The 16720-nt window shown below is 42.1% G+C and overlaps 3 protein-coding genes and 1 non-coding gene across 6 annotated transcripts; 2 read left to right on the top strand and 2 right to left on the bottom strand.

Moving 5' to 3' along the window:
• Positions 1-217: 217 nt before the first annotated feature.
• On the bottom strand, positions 218-2695 carry LOC103990636 (probable pectate lyase 8). Its single transcript, XM_009409845.3, has 7 exons — positions 2538-2695; positions 2203-2280; positions 1807-1872; positions 1083-1725; positions 898-1001; positions 698-836; positions 218-624 (listed from the first exon to the last, which is right to left on the bottom strand). The coding sequence occupies exons 1-7, from the start codon at positions 2627-2629 to the stop codon at positions 403-405; spliced, it is 1344 nt and encodes a 447-aa protein (XP_009408120.2). The 5' UTR covers positions 2630-2695; the 3' UTR covers positions 218-402.
• Positions 2696-5523: 2828 nt separating this feature from the next.
• On the top strand, positions 5524-6738 carry LOC135616682 (uncharacterized). 2 transcript variants are annotated; one of them, XM_065116129.1, is made up of 5 exons: positions 5527-5945; positions 6029-6214; positions 6282-6351; positions 6422-6493; positions 6582-6738. In XM_065116129.1, the coding sequence occupies exons 1-5, from the start codon at positions 5652-5654 to the stop codon at positions 6623-6625; spliced, it is 666 nt and encodes a 221-aa protein (XP_064972201.1). In that variant the 5' UTR covers positions 5527-5651; the 3' UTR covers positions 6626-6738. The 2 variants fall into 2 exon arrangements, with proteins under 2 accessions (XP_064972200.1, XP_064972201.1); XM_065116128.1 differs by having other exon boundaries at positions 5524-5945; positions 6422-6738.
• Positions 6739-6905: 167 nt separating this feature from the next.
• Positions 6906-6990, top strand: TRNAY-GUA (transfer RNA tyrosine (anticodon GUA)). The gene is given in 2 exon segments: positions 6906-6942; positions 6955-6990. It is a non-coding gene; the product is annotated as a tRNA-Tyr (tRNA).
• Positions 6991-7465: 475 nt separating this feature from the next.
• LOC103990639 (dolichol kinase EVAN) lies at positions 7466-15228 on the bottom strand. 2 transcript variants are annotated; one of them, XM_009409847.3, is made up of 14 exons: positions 14921-15228; positions 14229-14341; positions 12769-12975; positions 12516-12620; positions 11602-11672; positions 11418-11495; positions 11122-11351; positions 10219-10408; positions 10074-10139; positions 9237-9325; positions 9033-9147; positions 7974-8025; positions 7760-7860; positions 7466-7604 (listed from the first exon to the last, which is right to left on the bottom strand). In XM_009409847.3, the coding sequence occupies exons 1-14, from the start codon at positions 15109-15111 to the stop codon at positions 7491-7493; spliced, it is 1722 nt and encodes a 573-aa protein (XP_009408122.2). In that variant the 5' UTR covers positions 15112-15228; the 3' UTR covers positions 7466-7490. The 2 variants fall into 2 exon arrangements, with proteins under 2 accessions (XP_009408122.2, XP_064972199.1); XM_065116127.1 differs by having other exon boundaries at positions 14229-14416; positions 14921-15060.
• Positions 15229-16720: the final 1492 nt, after the last annotated feature.

The raw sequence follows: 16720 nt of genomic DNA, 5'->3' as shown, positions 1-16720 counted from the left end.
TCTGACATCCAGACTTTTTCCCCTTTTTTTGTGTGATTGATTATTTTTACATGGAGATTTTTTTCTTTTATTGCCAGCATCCCTTGTAGCCGTTGGTTTTCTAGATTTGCATTAAGATTAGAAAAAAAATCAAGGATTGCTTTCCCAGTGTTAGAAACACCTATCACAACAGCCATAAGAATGAGAAATGGGAGGCAATAGAAGCTGTGAAGAAAGCTAGAAGTAGAAGAGGAGAGTATATATATAGATGAGGAGCCAAAACAACAGAAACGAGGAAACAGACAACGCTTCCGCATGCGGTGGAAGCAGGCGGAGGTTGGGCAATCTGGAGGAAATGACATTGCTGAGGATGCAGCATAAAGAATCGGGAATTCTGTTCTTCTGGCGGTGGTGGGCGTTGCATTAGCATTGAGCCCCGGCTCGGCAGGAAAGGACGCCAGCATTGGAAGTCAATGTGGCGACCAATGAAGAAGGCTTGGCCCCGAGGCTGGAGGCCCTTGCGTAGCTGGCTGAAGCGCCTGCACCGGAGGGGGTGAAGTAAGCACCGTTTAGTAGCAGGTCACCCTCCGACCTCCAGTTCCAGCTCTTCCACACGCTCGCATCCGTGTCCACCCTCTTCGTCACCTGTTCGATCGAAGTACAGTGTGAGCGAGTGAGGTGAATCCTGACACGAAACAGAGGATGGAGAACAGTGTACCTCCTTGGCAAACGGATCGGTCGGGGCGAGGTATCGGTTGCCCTGGCTGTTGATGGTTGGATTTGCACTCCCACCGATGGCATACATCTCCCAGTGTGTGTAGTCATTGTTTACGACATGGAAGTAACCATGCCTGCACCTGCAAGTTCCGCACTGTGTCATCTCATGTAGGAACATGATTTGAATGTTCAGGAAGATACCTGGGCATTCTCTGAATCAGTCCCTCGCCAAAATGGTTGAATGCGATCGTAACTTGCATGGATTTATCCCTTACGTAAGAATCACTGTGACCCAAAAGCATGACCTGCATCGATTTCGCCAACACTCGATCGGTGTCAGTATGATCCTGACGGCATCTGACAAGAGCACGGCGAGAATGGAATACCTCGTTGTGGTGGGTGAAGTAATTGTTGGAGATCGTAATGGCAGTGGAGCCCACGACGGCATCAACGAGCCCATCGGCGCAGTTGGACAGAGAGCAGTGGTCGACCCAGATGTGGCTGGAGCTGAAGATGGATACTCCATCGCCGTCGGCCATGGTCCTCCATCCATAGTGGGAAGGGGAGCTGCGGACCATGGCGTTCCCGGTGGGCTTGCAATCGTGGATGTGGAGGCCGTGGATGATGACGTTGGTGATGTCCTGGATGGTGATGCAGGCGCCGTTGGCGATGTGGACGTTGGCGCCGCGCCCGTCGACCGTCTTGAAGCTGTTCATGATGAGCTCCTCCTTGAGCGTGATCACCATGTCGCGCTCGAAGGTGATCCACAGGGGCTCGTCTTGGATGACCGCGTACCGAAGCGTTCCCGGGCGAGGATTCACGGGATCGTCGTCCCCGGCATCCGTCACGACGTAGTACTGTCCGTCGCGCCCACCGAGGGCGTTGCGGCCGAAGCCAATCCCACAGTCGGCCAGCCTTTTCCGGTTGAGATGCCAGTCCGGATCGCACCGCCAGCAGTCGTCGATCGGGTTGCCCGTGCCGCATGACAGGTAACCGAGAGATCGACGAGTCGTGCTGTTGCTTATGATCCTGATGGACCATGTTTCTCTCTCTGTTACTACCAAACCAAAGGTATACCCACAAAAATTGCATCTTCTCTATTGAACTTACATTTGGACAGCGGAAGCAACCTCTTCCGGATCATCGACTGCGGCTTCTGCCGTCCCGGCCACAGCCCTAGGAGAAAAAGGAGAAGCATCTCAGGGTGAGTTACACATTAACGAGGCGTAATTCTTGATCACATATTTGGATTTTTGTTCTCTTTTTTATCTCGGAAGTCGAGATGCTACAACTTTTGGGGAAACCCACACAGCTCGAGGTGGTCTGCCGCTCTCTGAGCTCAGATCAAAAAAGGCGAAGGAAAACGTCGAACACTTGGAAGAGGGGGAATCTACGATGCCCGTAGACGGCAACGGTGAGATCCGACGGTCCGGATCCATTCTAGACTAACTCCAACGGTCCAGGTCCTCCGATTTACCAAATCGAGCTGGGTGTGACAATACTCACCTCGCTTCCGCCGGAGCAGCGGCGCTCGTCGCGTTCGCCTTGGCCTCCCTCAGGCTCCTCCGTGAAGCTCCCCCGTTCCTACATTAACACCAAGAAAGAAAACTCGTGAGAGTGGTCTCTACGGCTTCCCGAACTCCCTTCATCAGCGAAAAGCTACGGCCTTTGCTCTGCTCAGAGAAAAGCGATCGTGAGAAACTGGAGCCCCCCTGTTTCCAGAGCAATGGCTTCTGCTCCGCACCTAAACCCCGTACTCGGAGAGATCTTTTCTTCAAATCGAGTTCGTACTTCAAGATCTCCTGAACTAAGAATGGATATAAAGGACGATATAAAGGTACCTCGAATCGGAGGAAATTGCAGAGACAAGTAGGAGGCCGAGAAGCAACAGTAGCAGCAGCAGAGACGGACTGCACTTCGAACCCTCCGCCATCGTCGCCCTCTTCGCCTCTCTCTCGCTTCCCAGAAGAGGAGTTGGCGAGAAACACCGCGCGGAAGTGCCATTATATAGCCGCGAAACGGAAAACTACCAGCCTTGCAACCGCCGTTAGTGGAGACGGCGTCTCACTCAACGCCCACCACCGACGACGTGAGAGGGGGTCGTCGTGCTCCGTCGCCTCAGCCGACATTAACGCCGTGCTCGACCCAGGCTTCGCTTCGTCCCGGGAGGCACCTCCTCCACGTCGGATATCGTCCCGGCAGCAGCCGGTTTCCCCGCCGCACCTTTCGCCTCATCACGCGATCCCGCCTGCCGTTACAACGGTTTGTCGTCGTCGATGGTGTCGCGCATAATTACGTGGTCGCCGCAAAGCAACCCCCAATCATCACGCGTGTCCGTGACGACATTGCCATCCTACACGTGCTACCGGGAAGCTCCGGTTGGCCATCAAAAGAACGGTTTGAATGGTGACCATCGGATGCAATTTGGACGGTGGAAAAAAAAGAGAGAAACGACAGCACGGATAAATCATTTAAGATATTATTTCTTGTAGTGCTCTTCTGCTTAGTATCCCAAAAATTGGATAGATGGGATCAAGTCCAAGATTTGCGGCAAATGAGCCGCATCTTTACTTGTAATGTTCTTCTTCTTTGACCAGCGGCGTGCACTTAATCATAGAGGAAGACCATTGCCGGCCACTGGTCAACGTCCGTCTCTTTCCATGATTCACATCCCATGTGGTTCTCCTTCACACACACACACGAACAGAGTCACTCACGGCATGCTTCGAGCACGCCCACATGACGGACGGCCACAAATCACGGCCAATTCAGTGTTCCCAGGATCGACAAGCCGACGTAGCATATTTATGTTGCATGCATCCGCTTCCGTGTGCGTTCGGAGCACAGCCTGCGCATGGATGGCGGCGTTGGGGTGGACGACGTATCCGGCAGGGCAACTCGGCTGTTCAACTCAGCATCGTGTCCGCCAGGCAAACTCGGTCTTCCGGCCGTCGGATTAACACCTTTGACGGCTCCTTCGCAACCGATCTCATCATGGTCGTGATCTATTCGAACGTCATGTTTGAGAAACTTGCTCGACGTCATCATTTCCGGCATAGTTTTTGGTGGGTTTCTTAATTTAAGTATAATTTAGTTTAATTTCTGCTCTAACAATGAGAGCCAAATTATATGAAAGATTCTTGGGAGGTTTGACTTATAAGTCCACAACATTAAGGACTCGTTAATTAGAGTCAGAAAATAGTGAAGTATAACATGAAATATCCAAGCGATCAACTCAAGCTTTCATCCATATCCGGTGACTGCCGACTCCCAAATCATCAACCACACTGTTGGCTTTCCTTCTTGCTTTCAAGTCTCTCTCTATCTCTCTCTCTCAGCAGTAGGTTTGCACATGCATGCAACATGACCTTGTGCGCCAAATCCTCAAGCCATGTGCTGCGGGTGTGGGTGCATGGACTTTTCTCCCTTTCTCGACCTTCTTCTGCCTGCAATCACAGCACAGTTTGGGCTCTTCCCTCTCTGTCTCTCTCTCTCTCTCTCTCTCTCTCTCTCTATGTGCTGAGAACTGAGACGGTAGGTGTTCTTATCCTAAAGAAGATGTTTTTGGGAAGGATATCGAGAAGCTTAAAAATCTGTGTCACAATCTGGATTGAGGGATACATGGTTGTGGAAGCATATGGGTTGTCGAATCCTAATTGGATTGGGGAAGCATATAGCATGGGGCATGTTAGGTCTATTGGTGTCAACTCTCAAGATGACATCACGGCCACAAGGATGATCGAAGAAGGTTTAGAGGATGTCTTCAGGTAGGCCTTCGAAAGAAGTTGGGGGGAATACTGCAACTTGTTGATTACCTCAGAAAGAGAGAGAGAGAGAGAGAGAGAGAGAGAGAGAGAGAGAGAGAGAATATTATCCATCTCATGCCACAGAATACTCCTAATTTGTTTGATTGAAGAGTATAAATTAGATGATAAAAAATTCTTGAAATCAAGTTAATGATAGTTTATCATTTTCTTTATTCCTTACCCATATTCTTATCTGTTTTATCTTCCCAAATTATATAAAATATTGAAAGTTGGGTGACTTGAAATTTGATACCAAATAGGTTTTTAAAAAGTGACTTGAACTATATAAAAAAAAAAGTTACACACATGTATTATTGTCAATAGAAATTTCAACATTATTATGTTAAAAGTCAATTATTAGATATCCACACATCGAAGCACTGTAACTTAATACAGGCTCATGTGCATACAAGATTCAATATGATTAAAAGGGAGCCTCGAAGCTTGATCAATGATTGAAGAAGATTCAAGGATCTGCTCGATGACTTGCTTATATGAAGATCGAGATATGATGAATTTTTAATATTATCCTTTTGATGTTAAAGTAAGAGTTTCGAGTCAATAATAAATGATCTTGATTATTATTACTTAGTGTATTTTTTTATAATAGATTTAACCCAAGAAAATATTATACAATATGAACGAAATATTAATCTAATAATCTATTTTGGACCGATGTTTTCTCCTTGCTCGGTTTCCATATATCATTTTTCATATATATATATATAATTAATTTCATTGGCAATAAATGAAGGCCTTTTTAGGCCCATTATGAGCCCTGCAAACATTAATTGATGGCTAAGTTGAAACATCGACACGTGATTGGGACCAACAAAGCTCGACTGGACCTCAATGGACAAGGATTGACGGCAAGGGTTGCTTGTGCGCATGAATCAGTAGACCAAAGACTGTTCTCCAAGCTTATCCTCTTCTCGGAGTGGGCCCTCTCAGAAATCTTTCCCACCCAATCAGAGCCTCCCACCTGTGTCATCTTCCACAAACGACACGAGAGAACTCAACGTCCGACCCCCACACCCATGCAGCTTGCGGAGGATATTGTGGTGAAGCCCTGATCCGAGTACTTACTGTCATCCCCACTCTGTGAGCCCCCCAAGTCTCCACGGTCCAGTGATCGCAAACTCACATACAATGGCGTGCAGCTCCATCCACGGTGGCCCCCTACTGCAGCTCCCCTCGGTCGGTGCCAAGAACATTTTCTTCTCCGGTGGCACCACAAACCCCGGTGTAAGCTTTCCGTCTACTGCCCGCGACAACAGAAGATGCTCAAAGATCAGGCCGTCGGTCTTCTCGGCCGGGGACGGCCGGCCGCAGCTGGACGAGAACCCGGAAGGGATCATCTCCGGCGAGTGGACCGAGAACTTCTCTTTGCTGAGCTACGATGACCTGCGGGCGTATCTCGAGTCACACATCACTGCTCATAAGGTCCGCTGCTTGCTTGCATGCGTGTGAATGTCCTCGGCTCCGTTACGCAGTTCCCTCCTCATTACCGCTGTGAGTTGCACCAGGTCGGGCCTTGTTCGCCGCTGAGGGAGGTCATGTCGACGGCGATCGTGACTGCGACCGCCAGCCAGATGCTGGAAGAGATCGACCATCATTTTGAGGCCGTGTCGGGGCTGCCGGTGGTCGACGGCGAGCGCAGATGCATTGGGGTCGTTTGCAGGAGCGACGGGAGTAGAGCCTCTTCACTTGGAGTTGGTGACTGACCTTTCTTTTAGGGTTTTGATTGATGCGGGCATGAAACCTTCTGTTCTCTTGCAGTCCAAGACGAGCGTCGGTGAAGTCATGTCCTCTCCAGCGATCACACTGTCGCCTGAGAAGACAGTCACGGGTATATACATCTTACATGATTCGACTCCTAACTCTCAGGATCAGAATCTAATCTACCTGTTCTTATGCAGATGCTGCAGCCTTGATGCTGAAGATGAAGATCCATAGGATACCCATCTTGAACGAGGAAAGGCGAGTCATAGGTGAGAACGAACGCAAAGCACCGAGCTCATGCCTCGGGCTCTGCAAACCATTTTTAGCTAATGCACGCCACCTTGGTCATGTTCACAGGCATTGTGACGCGCACTGACATATTGGAAGCTTTGGAAGCATGAACACTCCCACGGACTCTTCTCTTCATGTAAATATACTGAAACAATATCGACCATGTAAATAATGGTTTTTTACGTTGTGTAATGGAAACTCCTACCGACTCACTCGTTAATCATATTTTGGCAATTTTGTGTGTTAAGACGCCACCGAAAAATGTTTGAATGTCTTCATATTAGCTTTGCTTTGTATAATTGTCATCGATCATAAGTGAAAATAGTTCAGTATTAGGAGAAGGATTGCAAGAGAGATCATAAATATCAAAATAGGCTACACAAATATCAACCGACCTTAGCTCAGTTGGCAGAGCGGAGGACTGTAGTTGTATGCTGTCATCCTTAGGTCGCTGGTTCGAATCCGGCAGGTCGGATTTTTTATTTCTTTATCTTATTTTACCAGATAAATAGTATATATTTTATTTTAATTTCATTGCCAGAAAATTTTACGTAATTTCTTTATATCATCTGCCAGATTTTTTTAATGTATTCTCATACGATCATATTTTTTATCGCCTCCTGAAAACACTTGTATTTGTCGATAAATCGAGCTAACTGATCGAGTGTATCTAAAACACTTGGATGTGAGCACACATCAGTTTGTGCCGAAAGTATAACAACGCTGCTTTATTTCTTTTAATTTTTAAATGTTATAAGCTATGTTAATATACAAGTCCCTTCGTAGCTCCAATTAACTTCTAACCTCATATAATACTATTCTTTCTCTCTCTCTCTCTCTCCCTATGTACAGGAGTGCTGAAGAAAGACCACGGGGGGGAGCGTCATAAAAGAAAGAATCCGGAGAGGAGATTAGAGGAAAGGATAAGACCCAAAAAGAGACCTCGGATGGGGTCATGCGACAAGGATCGACAACTCAGAGACAGAGAAGGCTGTAGAATACAAGCGGAATGAAAGCGTTGTCAAGTTGTGCCGTGTATGCCTCCAGTAAACCACTGACGGTGACCGCCATGAGCAAAGATAGCCAGTGCTGCACAGATACAAACACCAGGATCAGCATCAAGTTTGTGACCTTTGAGACCAGCAAAAAGACGAATAAAGCTACAAAACCATGGTGATTGATTTTTGTGAGCAATGCATGAGACTGAAATAGTTTTTGACGTGAATAAAGGGGAGAGATCAAACCTGGGACAGAACGTAACCGGTGGATGCCAGTAGAGGCAGGAGTATCGAGCAAGCTGCGAGGACGGATGTTATTCCGGCTGCGGTGCCTTCGATAGTTTTCTCTGAGGAATCAGAAAACAAGTATGTTAGCCATGTGGAGGGACGCGGTTACTTATTAGCCAAAGATTAGACAACGTAAAACCAAATCTGAGAAGCACAAAAAGCATCAGCTTACTCCCAGTCTTGCTCCACCGCAGAACACCATACTTATGGCCGACGACCGATGCCTGAGAAAGAACCAAGCCAGCATTGTGAGTTTTAAGAAGAAAGGTGAAGGCAACAGAAACTTCAAGCAGGTATGAAGAGACGGGAAAAGAAAATCCAGAGATCCAGAGACCACATTATCCTGTTTTCTGCTGGCATTCAACATACATCATGTAAGCAACTATTTAACGAAATGAAGTTAATGAATTATCAGAAATGACTGTTACATTAAACATTAAAATCAACAGAAACGAACTCAAATCTCAATAGAGATTTTGAATATGCAAATAATATTAAAAAGAAACTCCATAAGGAAAGTGATATCCAAAATTAACCTCAAATTCATCTTGTTAATCAGCTCAATTAAGCCAAAAGAATTAACTAATCAGTTCCTCTGTCATGGCCGTGCGGAAGTACCTCATCCAAAGTGGAAATGAGTGAGATCTACCATTTCTCGTGGCAGATCAAAGACAACAGAGATGACAGTACAAAAAAATCTGTTTTCAACCTACACTCTTGCTGCAAGGGTTGCTAAAAGACTTGCAAGTATCACTTTATGAAAGCATCGAATCATGCTAAACATAAATACATTAGCATGCATGTAACAGTTTAACGTCCATGAATAACTTCAGGAAAACACTTGGAGTCGTCAGTCCCCTCTTGTCAGTTAAGATACGCATTAACTTCCATCAAAGATGATGTAAACATGCCAGTAACATATGCATGCTCTTGGACTAACAGTGCCTTTTCTGGTTCTCAAAGTCTTTGTTTCCTAATGACAAGTGTAAGCAAGCTGCTTATATGATTCAGTTGCATTAAAAACATAACATATTTCAACTTTCAAATTCAATCTTAACTCACCAATTTTCCATAATATTTTATGTTTCTGAGACTGTTTACAAAGCAAGGAATGCCACTGTGACCATTAGAACAATCACATTGGTTTCCACTCCCTCCTCGTGTCAACATCAAACTCATGGGCATAGACAACATTAAGAAAAGGGCCGATATGTAAAAATAAGTCCTTTACCATAGTGTCACCAATTCCTAAGCTTAAAATTCCAGCGAACGGAGCAAGTGGTCGATCATTCAGCCCAGATGACATCCATTTTGGGAGGGCACATCCGAGGAGGAGCGAGAAGTGACTAGAAACAAATAAAACCCAAAATGTAAGGAACACAATTTGCTTTCAACAAAAAGGCCACAACCTAATTTTTTGTGTGAAAAACTCAACCTGACAATGAGAATCTCTGAGTCACGATGATCGGTAAAAGCATTCATGAACTGATATACAATGTCGCCCAGGGGCCAAATTTTCCAGACCTGCCACACGATTAATATATGCTGAGAAATACCAAAAACTAATAGGCAAGTTAAATTCACAAATCATTTTGCCTTCAGTTGTTAAGCTCAGACAGAAAAGGAAGTTGACCATGAATGAGAGTTTTACTGCTTTACACAATTGAACTCTTAGGGCAGCACCTATCATGTCATCTTACCACCAAATACTAAATATAATTAGAAGTCATCGGTCAAAATACTCCTTGGTGATGCAGTGATGAAAACATCTTCCTTTTTCAGAAAAAAAGGTCAAGATCACAATTCTAATGCAACAGTTGCACATACAAAGGAATGATAATAATATATGATACAATCAGATAAGACTAGTGTATTTTTTTTCCGTACCCTAAGATTCTTACTGAAACCAGGGTTCAGAAAGCGTCATTGTCAAGTAAAATTGAGAAGAATCATCATAGTCACAGAATTATTTGCAACTAAGCTGGTAAAATGGTGTTTCTTATACAAATTTTTCACAAGGTTCAATTTCATGGAAAGTCATGTGATGACACAAAACTGGATTTGCATCAACCATCAGGAAGCTTACTAATGAGTTTACCATGCACAAGAAAAAGAACAAAGTTCTACTAAACCAGAGGAGTTCACATTTTCATGTATATTATTAAACTACAAATTTCATTACTTAAGTGAGCAGCAAGTCTCTAGTTTGATGTGATACTCAAAACTAAAATCTCTTCGAACACAAGAAACATATCAAAGATAGCAAACTTACCCGAATCATTTCCAGAATTAGGAAAACTGCGAAAGCTGCACCAAATGCAAGGTCCAAAAAAGTTGGCTGCAATATGTTATGCACTTTATGAGAAATGTTATCGTAGAAGTTACATCAAATAAATGTAGTCTTTATATGCATATACCTGAAAGAGGAGAGCAGGCAAAAACATTAGAACTGCCACAAGATGGTAGTACTTCCTAAGAAGAATCCTTTCAATCTTGCTGTGCTTTGATATATTGTAGAACCGCAAAACAGAAGCACATATAACACATATCCAGTACACACATAATGCCAAGCGCTTGAGTGGGTCAGTGAACACAAATGTCAACACCCTGCCAGAAATCACATAAATGTCCATCACATCTAATAAAATAAGCATATTTCTCTTCTTGTCATACCTAAACCAGACTGTGAAGCACTTTTCCATTCGTTATGCTTTAAAATTGAATCTACACAAGTTATAAATTGAAACAATATGTGAACAATGATCAAAAAGAGCCCAAAAGAACCTTGAACATGAATGATTAACATAATGATGTCTAGCAACAGTTAATTTGGTCCCACAGGACGAAAAAATTTTCATATATGTATATATATATATGGCTACATTTATATTGTTCCTCTATCTATAGTTTTATATTCCTCCTATTAAGTTGCTTCTACTTGAAAATGGATCCATCCATGCTTCAACCTTCAAGTGAAATGAGCGTAAGACAAGGGGTAAGCCAGTCATTAAAGTAGTATTTCTCTTACATTTATAGCACCGGTTATGACAGGATTGACCAACCTATCCTTGATTTCAATTCCTTCCACCTCTAAAGGAGCAAGGTTGGGTCAGTCTTTTTATAGTGGGAGCAACATACAAATTGCCCACTAGGAGCATTGTAACTGCTCTTATATATATATATATATATATATATATATATATATATATATATATATCTGCTTAATCTTATTTGATTGAAATCCAACAGGGAAAATGAGAATAAAAGGAAGAAGATTCAGTCAGCTATTTAACTAGGAAACATATTTTAATCATGCTTACCATTTGATAGGATGCACATAAAAATCCTGAACAACACACATCCATATTGGAATCAAGATTGTCAACATGACTGAGAGAGAAGCATAAAATATAATCGAACTTTCAACTGCACTGTGTGGTCCTCCATTAGCTATTGAAGCTTCAGGCTTCCTCAAATTTTTTAGGTGAAACCAACCTCGAAGAACAATTTTGTAAAATGCAGGCAAAAGGAACAGGCCAAGCATCACTCCCTGCAAGTAAAGACATTGCCTTATGAAGAATTTTGCAACTCGTCCATATGTTTCAAAGAACCTTACCTGAATAACTGTTGCAATTTCAGAATGGGTTCCATATCCAACAAAATTTAGTGTCCTCAACATTACGAACATAAAAGTCTGTCAAAATGATCAATCAAATTAAAATTAGTTTCCCAAACATGATTTCCTGAATGTCTTTCAAGTGTGAAATGATTGATGGACAATTTACAAGCAAAGCCTTGACCTTGGTGAGGGTATGTGCCAACATATCACTAAAGTAGAGTACCAGACCACTAGACACCAAAAGTGCTTCTCCTGAAATTATACCAATCATTATGAGACCGAGTACTATCAATCATATTTATCAAATAAACATGAGATAGTAAATAACATAAAAAATATTGTAGATGAGAAACATATTTTTATGTTAAACATGAGATAAACATGAGTTTAGGGCTCATCAACTTTAAATAGCTTCCAGCAGGAAAGAAGATAAGAAAACAAACGAGACAAAATGAAAGAAATGGGGAAGAGTAAATATGGGACAAGAAGACAGAGAATAGGCTGGTTGCTAGAGAAACCAATCTCATGTTAGTTTTTATAGCGATTGCACAAATAAAATTGTCAAGACAGAGTACAACCAGCCACAGTCCTTTTCTTTAAAATCTTGATACGTACCAAAAAGGAGATCAATCCTAACTAAGATATATATACTTGTCCAAAATTCAGCAAATTATTCGTAATTAGGTAGAATTTGAGCTCTCCTCGAACTTTAACGGTTTAACCTAATAAACCATTTCATTAACTAAAATGTCTCAAATATGTTGAATCCGGACTCTTTTGTAACAATTGTAAAATATGACAAAGAATTCATAATATTCATAAATTTCAAAGTGCAAGAAAGTTTCTACATAGCTTGGCTACTCTTGATGACTGGAAATATTATCATATGCTCCAAAAATGCTTTGGAGAAGTGTGAGGATGCAAGCCATAAGGCTGGTCCCAGTTAGTCAAATAATAGTGTTTACGCAGGTCCATTTTAACTTTACTAGTTCAAAATCATGTCAGCTAAAAATCACAATAACTGAAAAACACTTACAATGCCACCATCATCATTCATGTATATGTATAAAGAGGTAGTATGAGTGGGATACCAACCTAATGAAGCACATGATGGAAATGTCAGAAGAATGTGCTGGATGAGAACCACAGTGGCAAGTGCATGACAGATTAACCACAATAATTTTATCAAAATAAGCGACCCTGTAAAAGAGTAAAACAACATATAACCCTCAGCCATTTTGGATCAGATGAAATCGCTTCCTAAAATTGGACTGCTTTTCTAATAAGACATCAGGTATACATTAGGGAATATCACAGGGGAACAAACATAAGGATTTATGGAACTAACCACTGTCTGATTTTGTTGTGAGAGACAGAGAGCAAACAGCTACATACAATACAGTCTGGAGTAATCCATACTTTAAGGCTTCAGAACTTCTAAGCTGAAAGGAACCAGTATTCTTGGCAGAACAATAGAGTGCTAAACAGAAGAAAATTAGCACGCCAAAGCAGCTCGCGGATGCGATCCAGTACTGCATACTTAAACCTTCAACCTCTGTCCATAGAAGGAGAAAACTAAGAAAAAATAAATATTTCGAGCAGGAAACTAAATGATGAAAATTAAACAAATCAAGAATGATCAATAGCCAAAAATATTTTTGTTTTCTAATAAAATGCATAGTAGTCCATATTATGGTCACAGATATGAAAGCATATAAACAATCCAGGAAAACAGAGAATCGCCAAGGTAAAAGTAAGACTACATTAAGTAAGAGACAAATCACTTACCTTGCCTGAAAACAATGCTAGAATATGTTTTAAAAAAAAAGAAATAATTTCAGGGCAGCCAAGTGCATAAAGAACTGCCAATATAGTGTGTTGAGTTTGTCTTATAAAAGACCAAACCTTAAAGAGGAAACAAAACCTGAAAAGGAACCATGCAAACGCTTCATTCATTTGATTTTTTCCAAGAGCTCCATAAATCAATATGACAAAACTTTATGGGTCCTATAGGCTTGAGTGAATTATAACATTTATAGGAAACCAAAGTGTCAATAAGGATACCTAAGGATCCTGCCACTGTTTTCTTCTTATTCTACCGTTTATATCACCAAATACCCCATGTTGTAATCACCTTGGGTTTAAAACTTATTGTATCAAAATTTTAATTATTCCAGTTATGTGTCTTCTTATGACAAAAGACTTCTTGCATTACCCGTATTGTCAAGTGTGATTCTACAGTTATGTAGTATGGCTGTTAGCAAGCGAATTGTCCAACAATGAATTTTTTTTTTGAAGGAAGAACCGAGATAGATATGACTGTCTCAGTCTCAGATTTAGGTGAGACCTTACCCCTACATATTTAATAGAGGCCTTATTTAGTAATTGAAACAACTCTGGAAAACAGAAGCTTATGTTTCAGCAGTGAAAATCCATGTTACAAAAACCACAAGAAATCTTATTACCTTGTTACAAAATTAAACTTTCCACTGCCACAATATATCGAATAAAGTAACCAACTTTAAGTATATTTCTTGTTTTATAATATATAAGTGGATCACATAATGATTCCAACATGTGGCCTTAAAATAAACTATAACATCACCATTAGACCTACATTTTATTTAGAATGTGTACTTTGTAGTACCATATAAAGGCCGCTGCAACCCTAAGCCATAATGACAATAATTTTATCTAACACTTGAAGATCTACGGAAATTTAAAAATTAGAAATAAAAGCTCAATTTTAATATGATAATGTAGGATATTGATCCCGTGAATCACCATATCAAAGATGAGAAACTCTACCTTCAGAAGTGACATCATTCTCTGGTAGCACCCTTGAGAGTTGTATTAATCGTGAAAGCATGGCAGCGGGCAATGTCACTGTACCCAGTAGTATCCCAGAAGATGCGCCAGGCCTAAAAAAATTAGGGATCCAAATCAAATGATCCTAAAGCAAGGTTTACTATAGCTGCACCGAGGACTGTATACAGCTGCCACAAAACAAAACAACTGATATCATTCAAGCCATTTAACATAATCATTCTATTTTACATGTTAGGTCATGCTCATGCTTATATAACTAACTGTGATGTGATCGTCCGTTTCAAGTTCGAACACGTTCATGAATCAGACGTCCGAACATGTGACTAACACCTAATCTATCCTGGTTTATCGGAATTTAGTACAAACTGTTCTTGCATGCTGAGATCGAAATGCTGACTGTGACCTAAATATCCAAATAACCGATTAGAACCAATAAAAATTTTAGGAATGAGATCAAAACTTAAAAGAGCTTGAGAAAAGAAATATACACGTATCGAATTTTCTGGATTATATCGCACCATCTAGAACTCGATGAAATGACCAATAATCAAGACAAACCCTAATCGTTGGCCGTCCAAGGGAAAGGAAGTACCAGGTCAAACATTGCATAATTTCGTGTGAATTCCGGGAATAACATTCACGATTTAAAATGGCAGGGAAAGAGGGCGGACCTGGTTTTGAATCGGTTGGGGGCGGTGGAGCCCTCGGCAGAGATCTCGACGAGGAGGCCGCCAGCGACGAGGAGGAAAAGCGCGAGGGCCTCGTAGAGCAGAGAATGGGGGACGGAGAAGAGGACGCGCGAGACGAAGAGGAGGACCACGGCCCTCTCTCCATTGAACAGCTCGGCCGCCCCTGCGGCCATGGCGGGTGGCGGCAACAACAGAGGGAGAAGGGAAGAGGGAAAAATTGCAGGCAATTAACGAGAAGGGAGACCAGGAAGTTTGTTAAGGGGCACTCCGTGATACGGCATCCTATACGAAATGATTTACGAAACGATGAAGGGGTGCTCGGAGCGCGACGACTCGGCTGTTGACAAGTCTGCCAAACGCGTATGTCGTTGCTCAAATCGTGACCTGCAGGATTCACTGTGTGTTGATTACACGCCGGGACGGTGAGGCCACCGGCCACGGTGGGCGAGTTAATTCGCCGCCGCGTCGGCTAGCTATCGGATCACGTCAACTGGTCTGGCGTGGACGGAAACGGATGTCCCTAAAACGACTTGCGTCGCCACGACGCTGCATTACCGTCACGTAGTAAAATTAAGCGGCGTATTCTGGGCATATAATAAAAATCCGTGGGTGAGCTGCACCAGACCGTGGGATTCACGCGAGACGCCGACACCAATCCTTACCCACCGTTTTGTAATCATTATAACAGTATAACGGTTTTTATCATGGTGATATGTCATTATTTATTTTGAATATTTTTATCTAAAATAATCTTCAACATCAGAGTTTTAATAAATGATATCCCCTAAGCGTATCTTATTTTATTAATTTAATAATAATTTTTTTTTTATCATTGACTATCCTCATCGTCTTCTGCGCCATCGTGAGTGGCACGTCTATCTTTTTTATCATTTATTTTTTTCTTTTTTTTTTCATCTACTTTCTCCTATTACCTATCTTTCCTCGTCCCGATAGATAGAAGACAAATAAATAGAGTAAAATTGATATTTATGTAATATTACTTTTAATACAGTCCTCAATGATTATAACAATATGACAAATAAATACTCAATCTCGAATGAATGATACATTATAGTAATGAAAAGGTGACAGTGTTCACCCATGTCTCCGCGAGGATAACCTTGTTAAGGGAATGAGACAGGGTTGTCGTTCGATGATGCACAGAAATCACCTCTGTCACTAATGTTTTCACCACCCACATTCATCTTATCATCTTGGTTCGATTATGATTAGGAAGAATAAGCAATGAGGTAAAAGATGAAAGAAAGAAAGTCAGGAGACAAAAATGATATGTAATAAAAGAGGAGAGAAAAGAAGAACAAAAATGATGCTTCCAAATAAAAAATCAATTGTGAGGGCATCGTTTAATAAAAGTATAATATTAATATTTTTTTTATAAAATATTTATTTATTTTATCTTTACGTTACATATTAACTACCAATGTTTTTTCATAACGTTATATAATTATTATAACGTTTTTTATATAACGGTGATATGTTATACACCACCTACTGCCAAGAGTGTGTTCCTCCCAAGCGTATCGCGACAGAGTCGTAACCCGAATGCAGAAATCGTGGGTCCCAGGCGGTCCCCGCGGCGTCGTCCCAACCAGACGAGCGAGCCATGACTCGCGGGATCATAGGGGGGTGGCGGTAGGATAAGGTTCGCTCCTTTCAGAAACTGCGGGTTGTCACGACAAACCACCTCGCGCAAAGCTCGCAAGTATGACGTGGCAATCTTCTATTGGTCACCGTCTCGGTACTGCCCAACAACATATCTCC

Source organism: Musa acuminata, chromosome BXJ2-7 (assembly GCF_036884655.1).
Source record: "Musa acuminata AAA Group cultivar baxijiao chromosome BXJ2-7, Cavendish_Baxijiao_AAA, whole genome shotgun sequence".
Classification (NCBI taxonomy): domain Eukaryota; kingdom Viridiplantae; phylum Streptophyta; class Magnoliopsida; order Zingiberales; family Musaceae; genus Musa; species Musa acuminata.
This window is presented reverse-complemented; position numbering and strand designations above follow the sequence as displayed.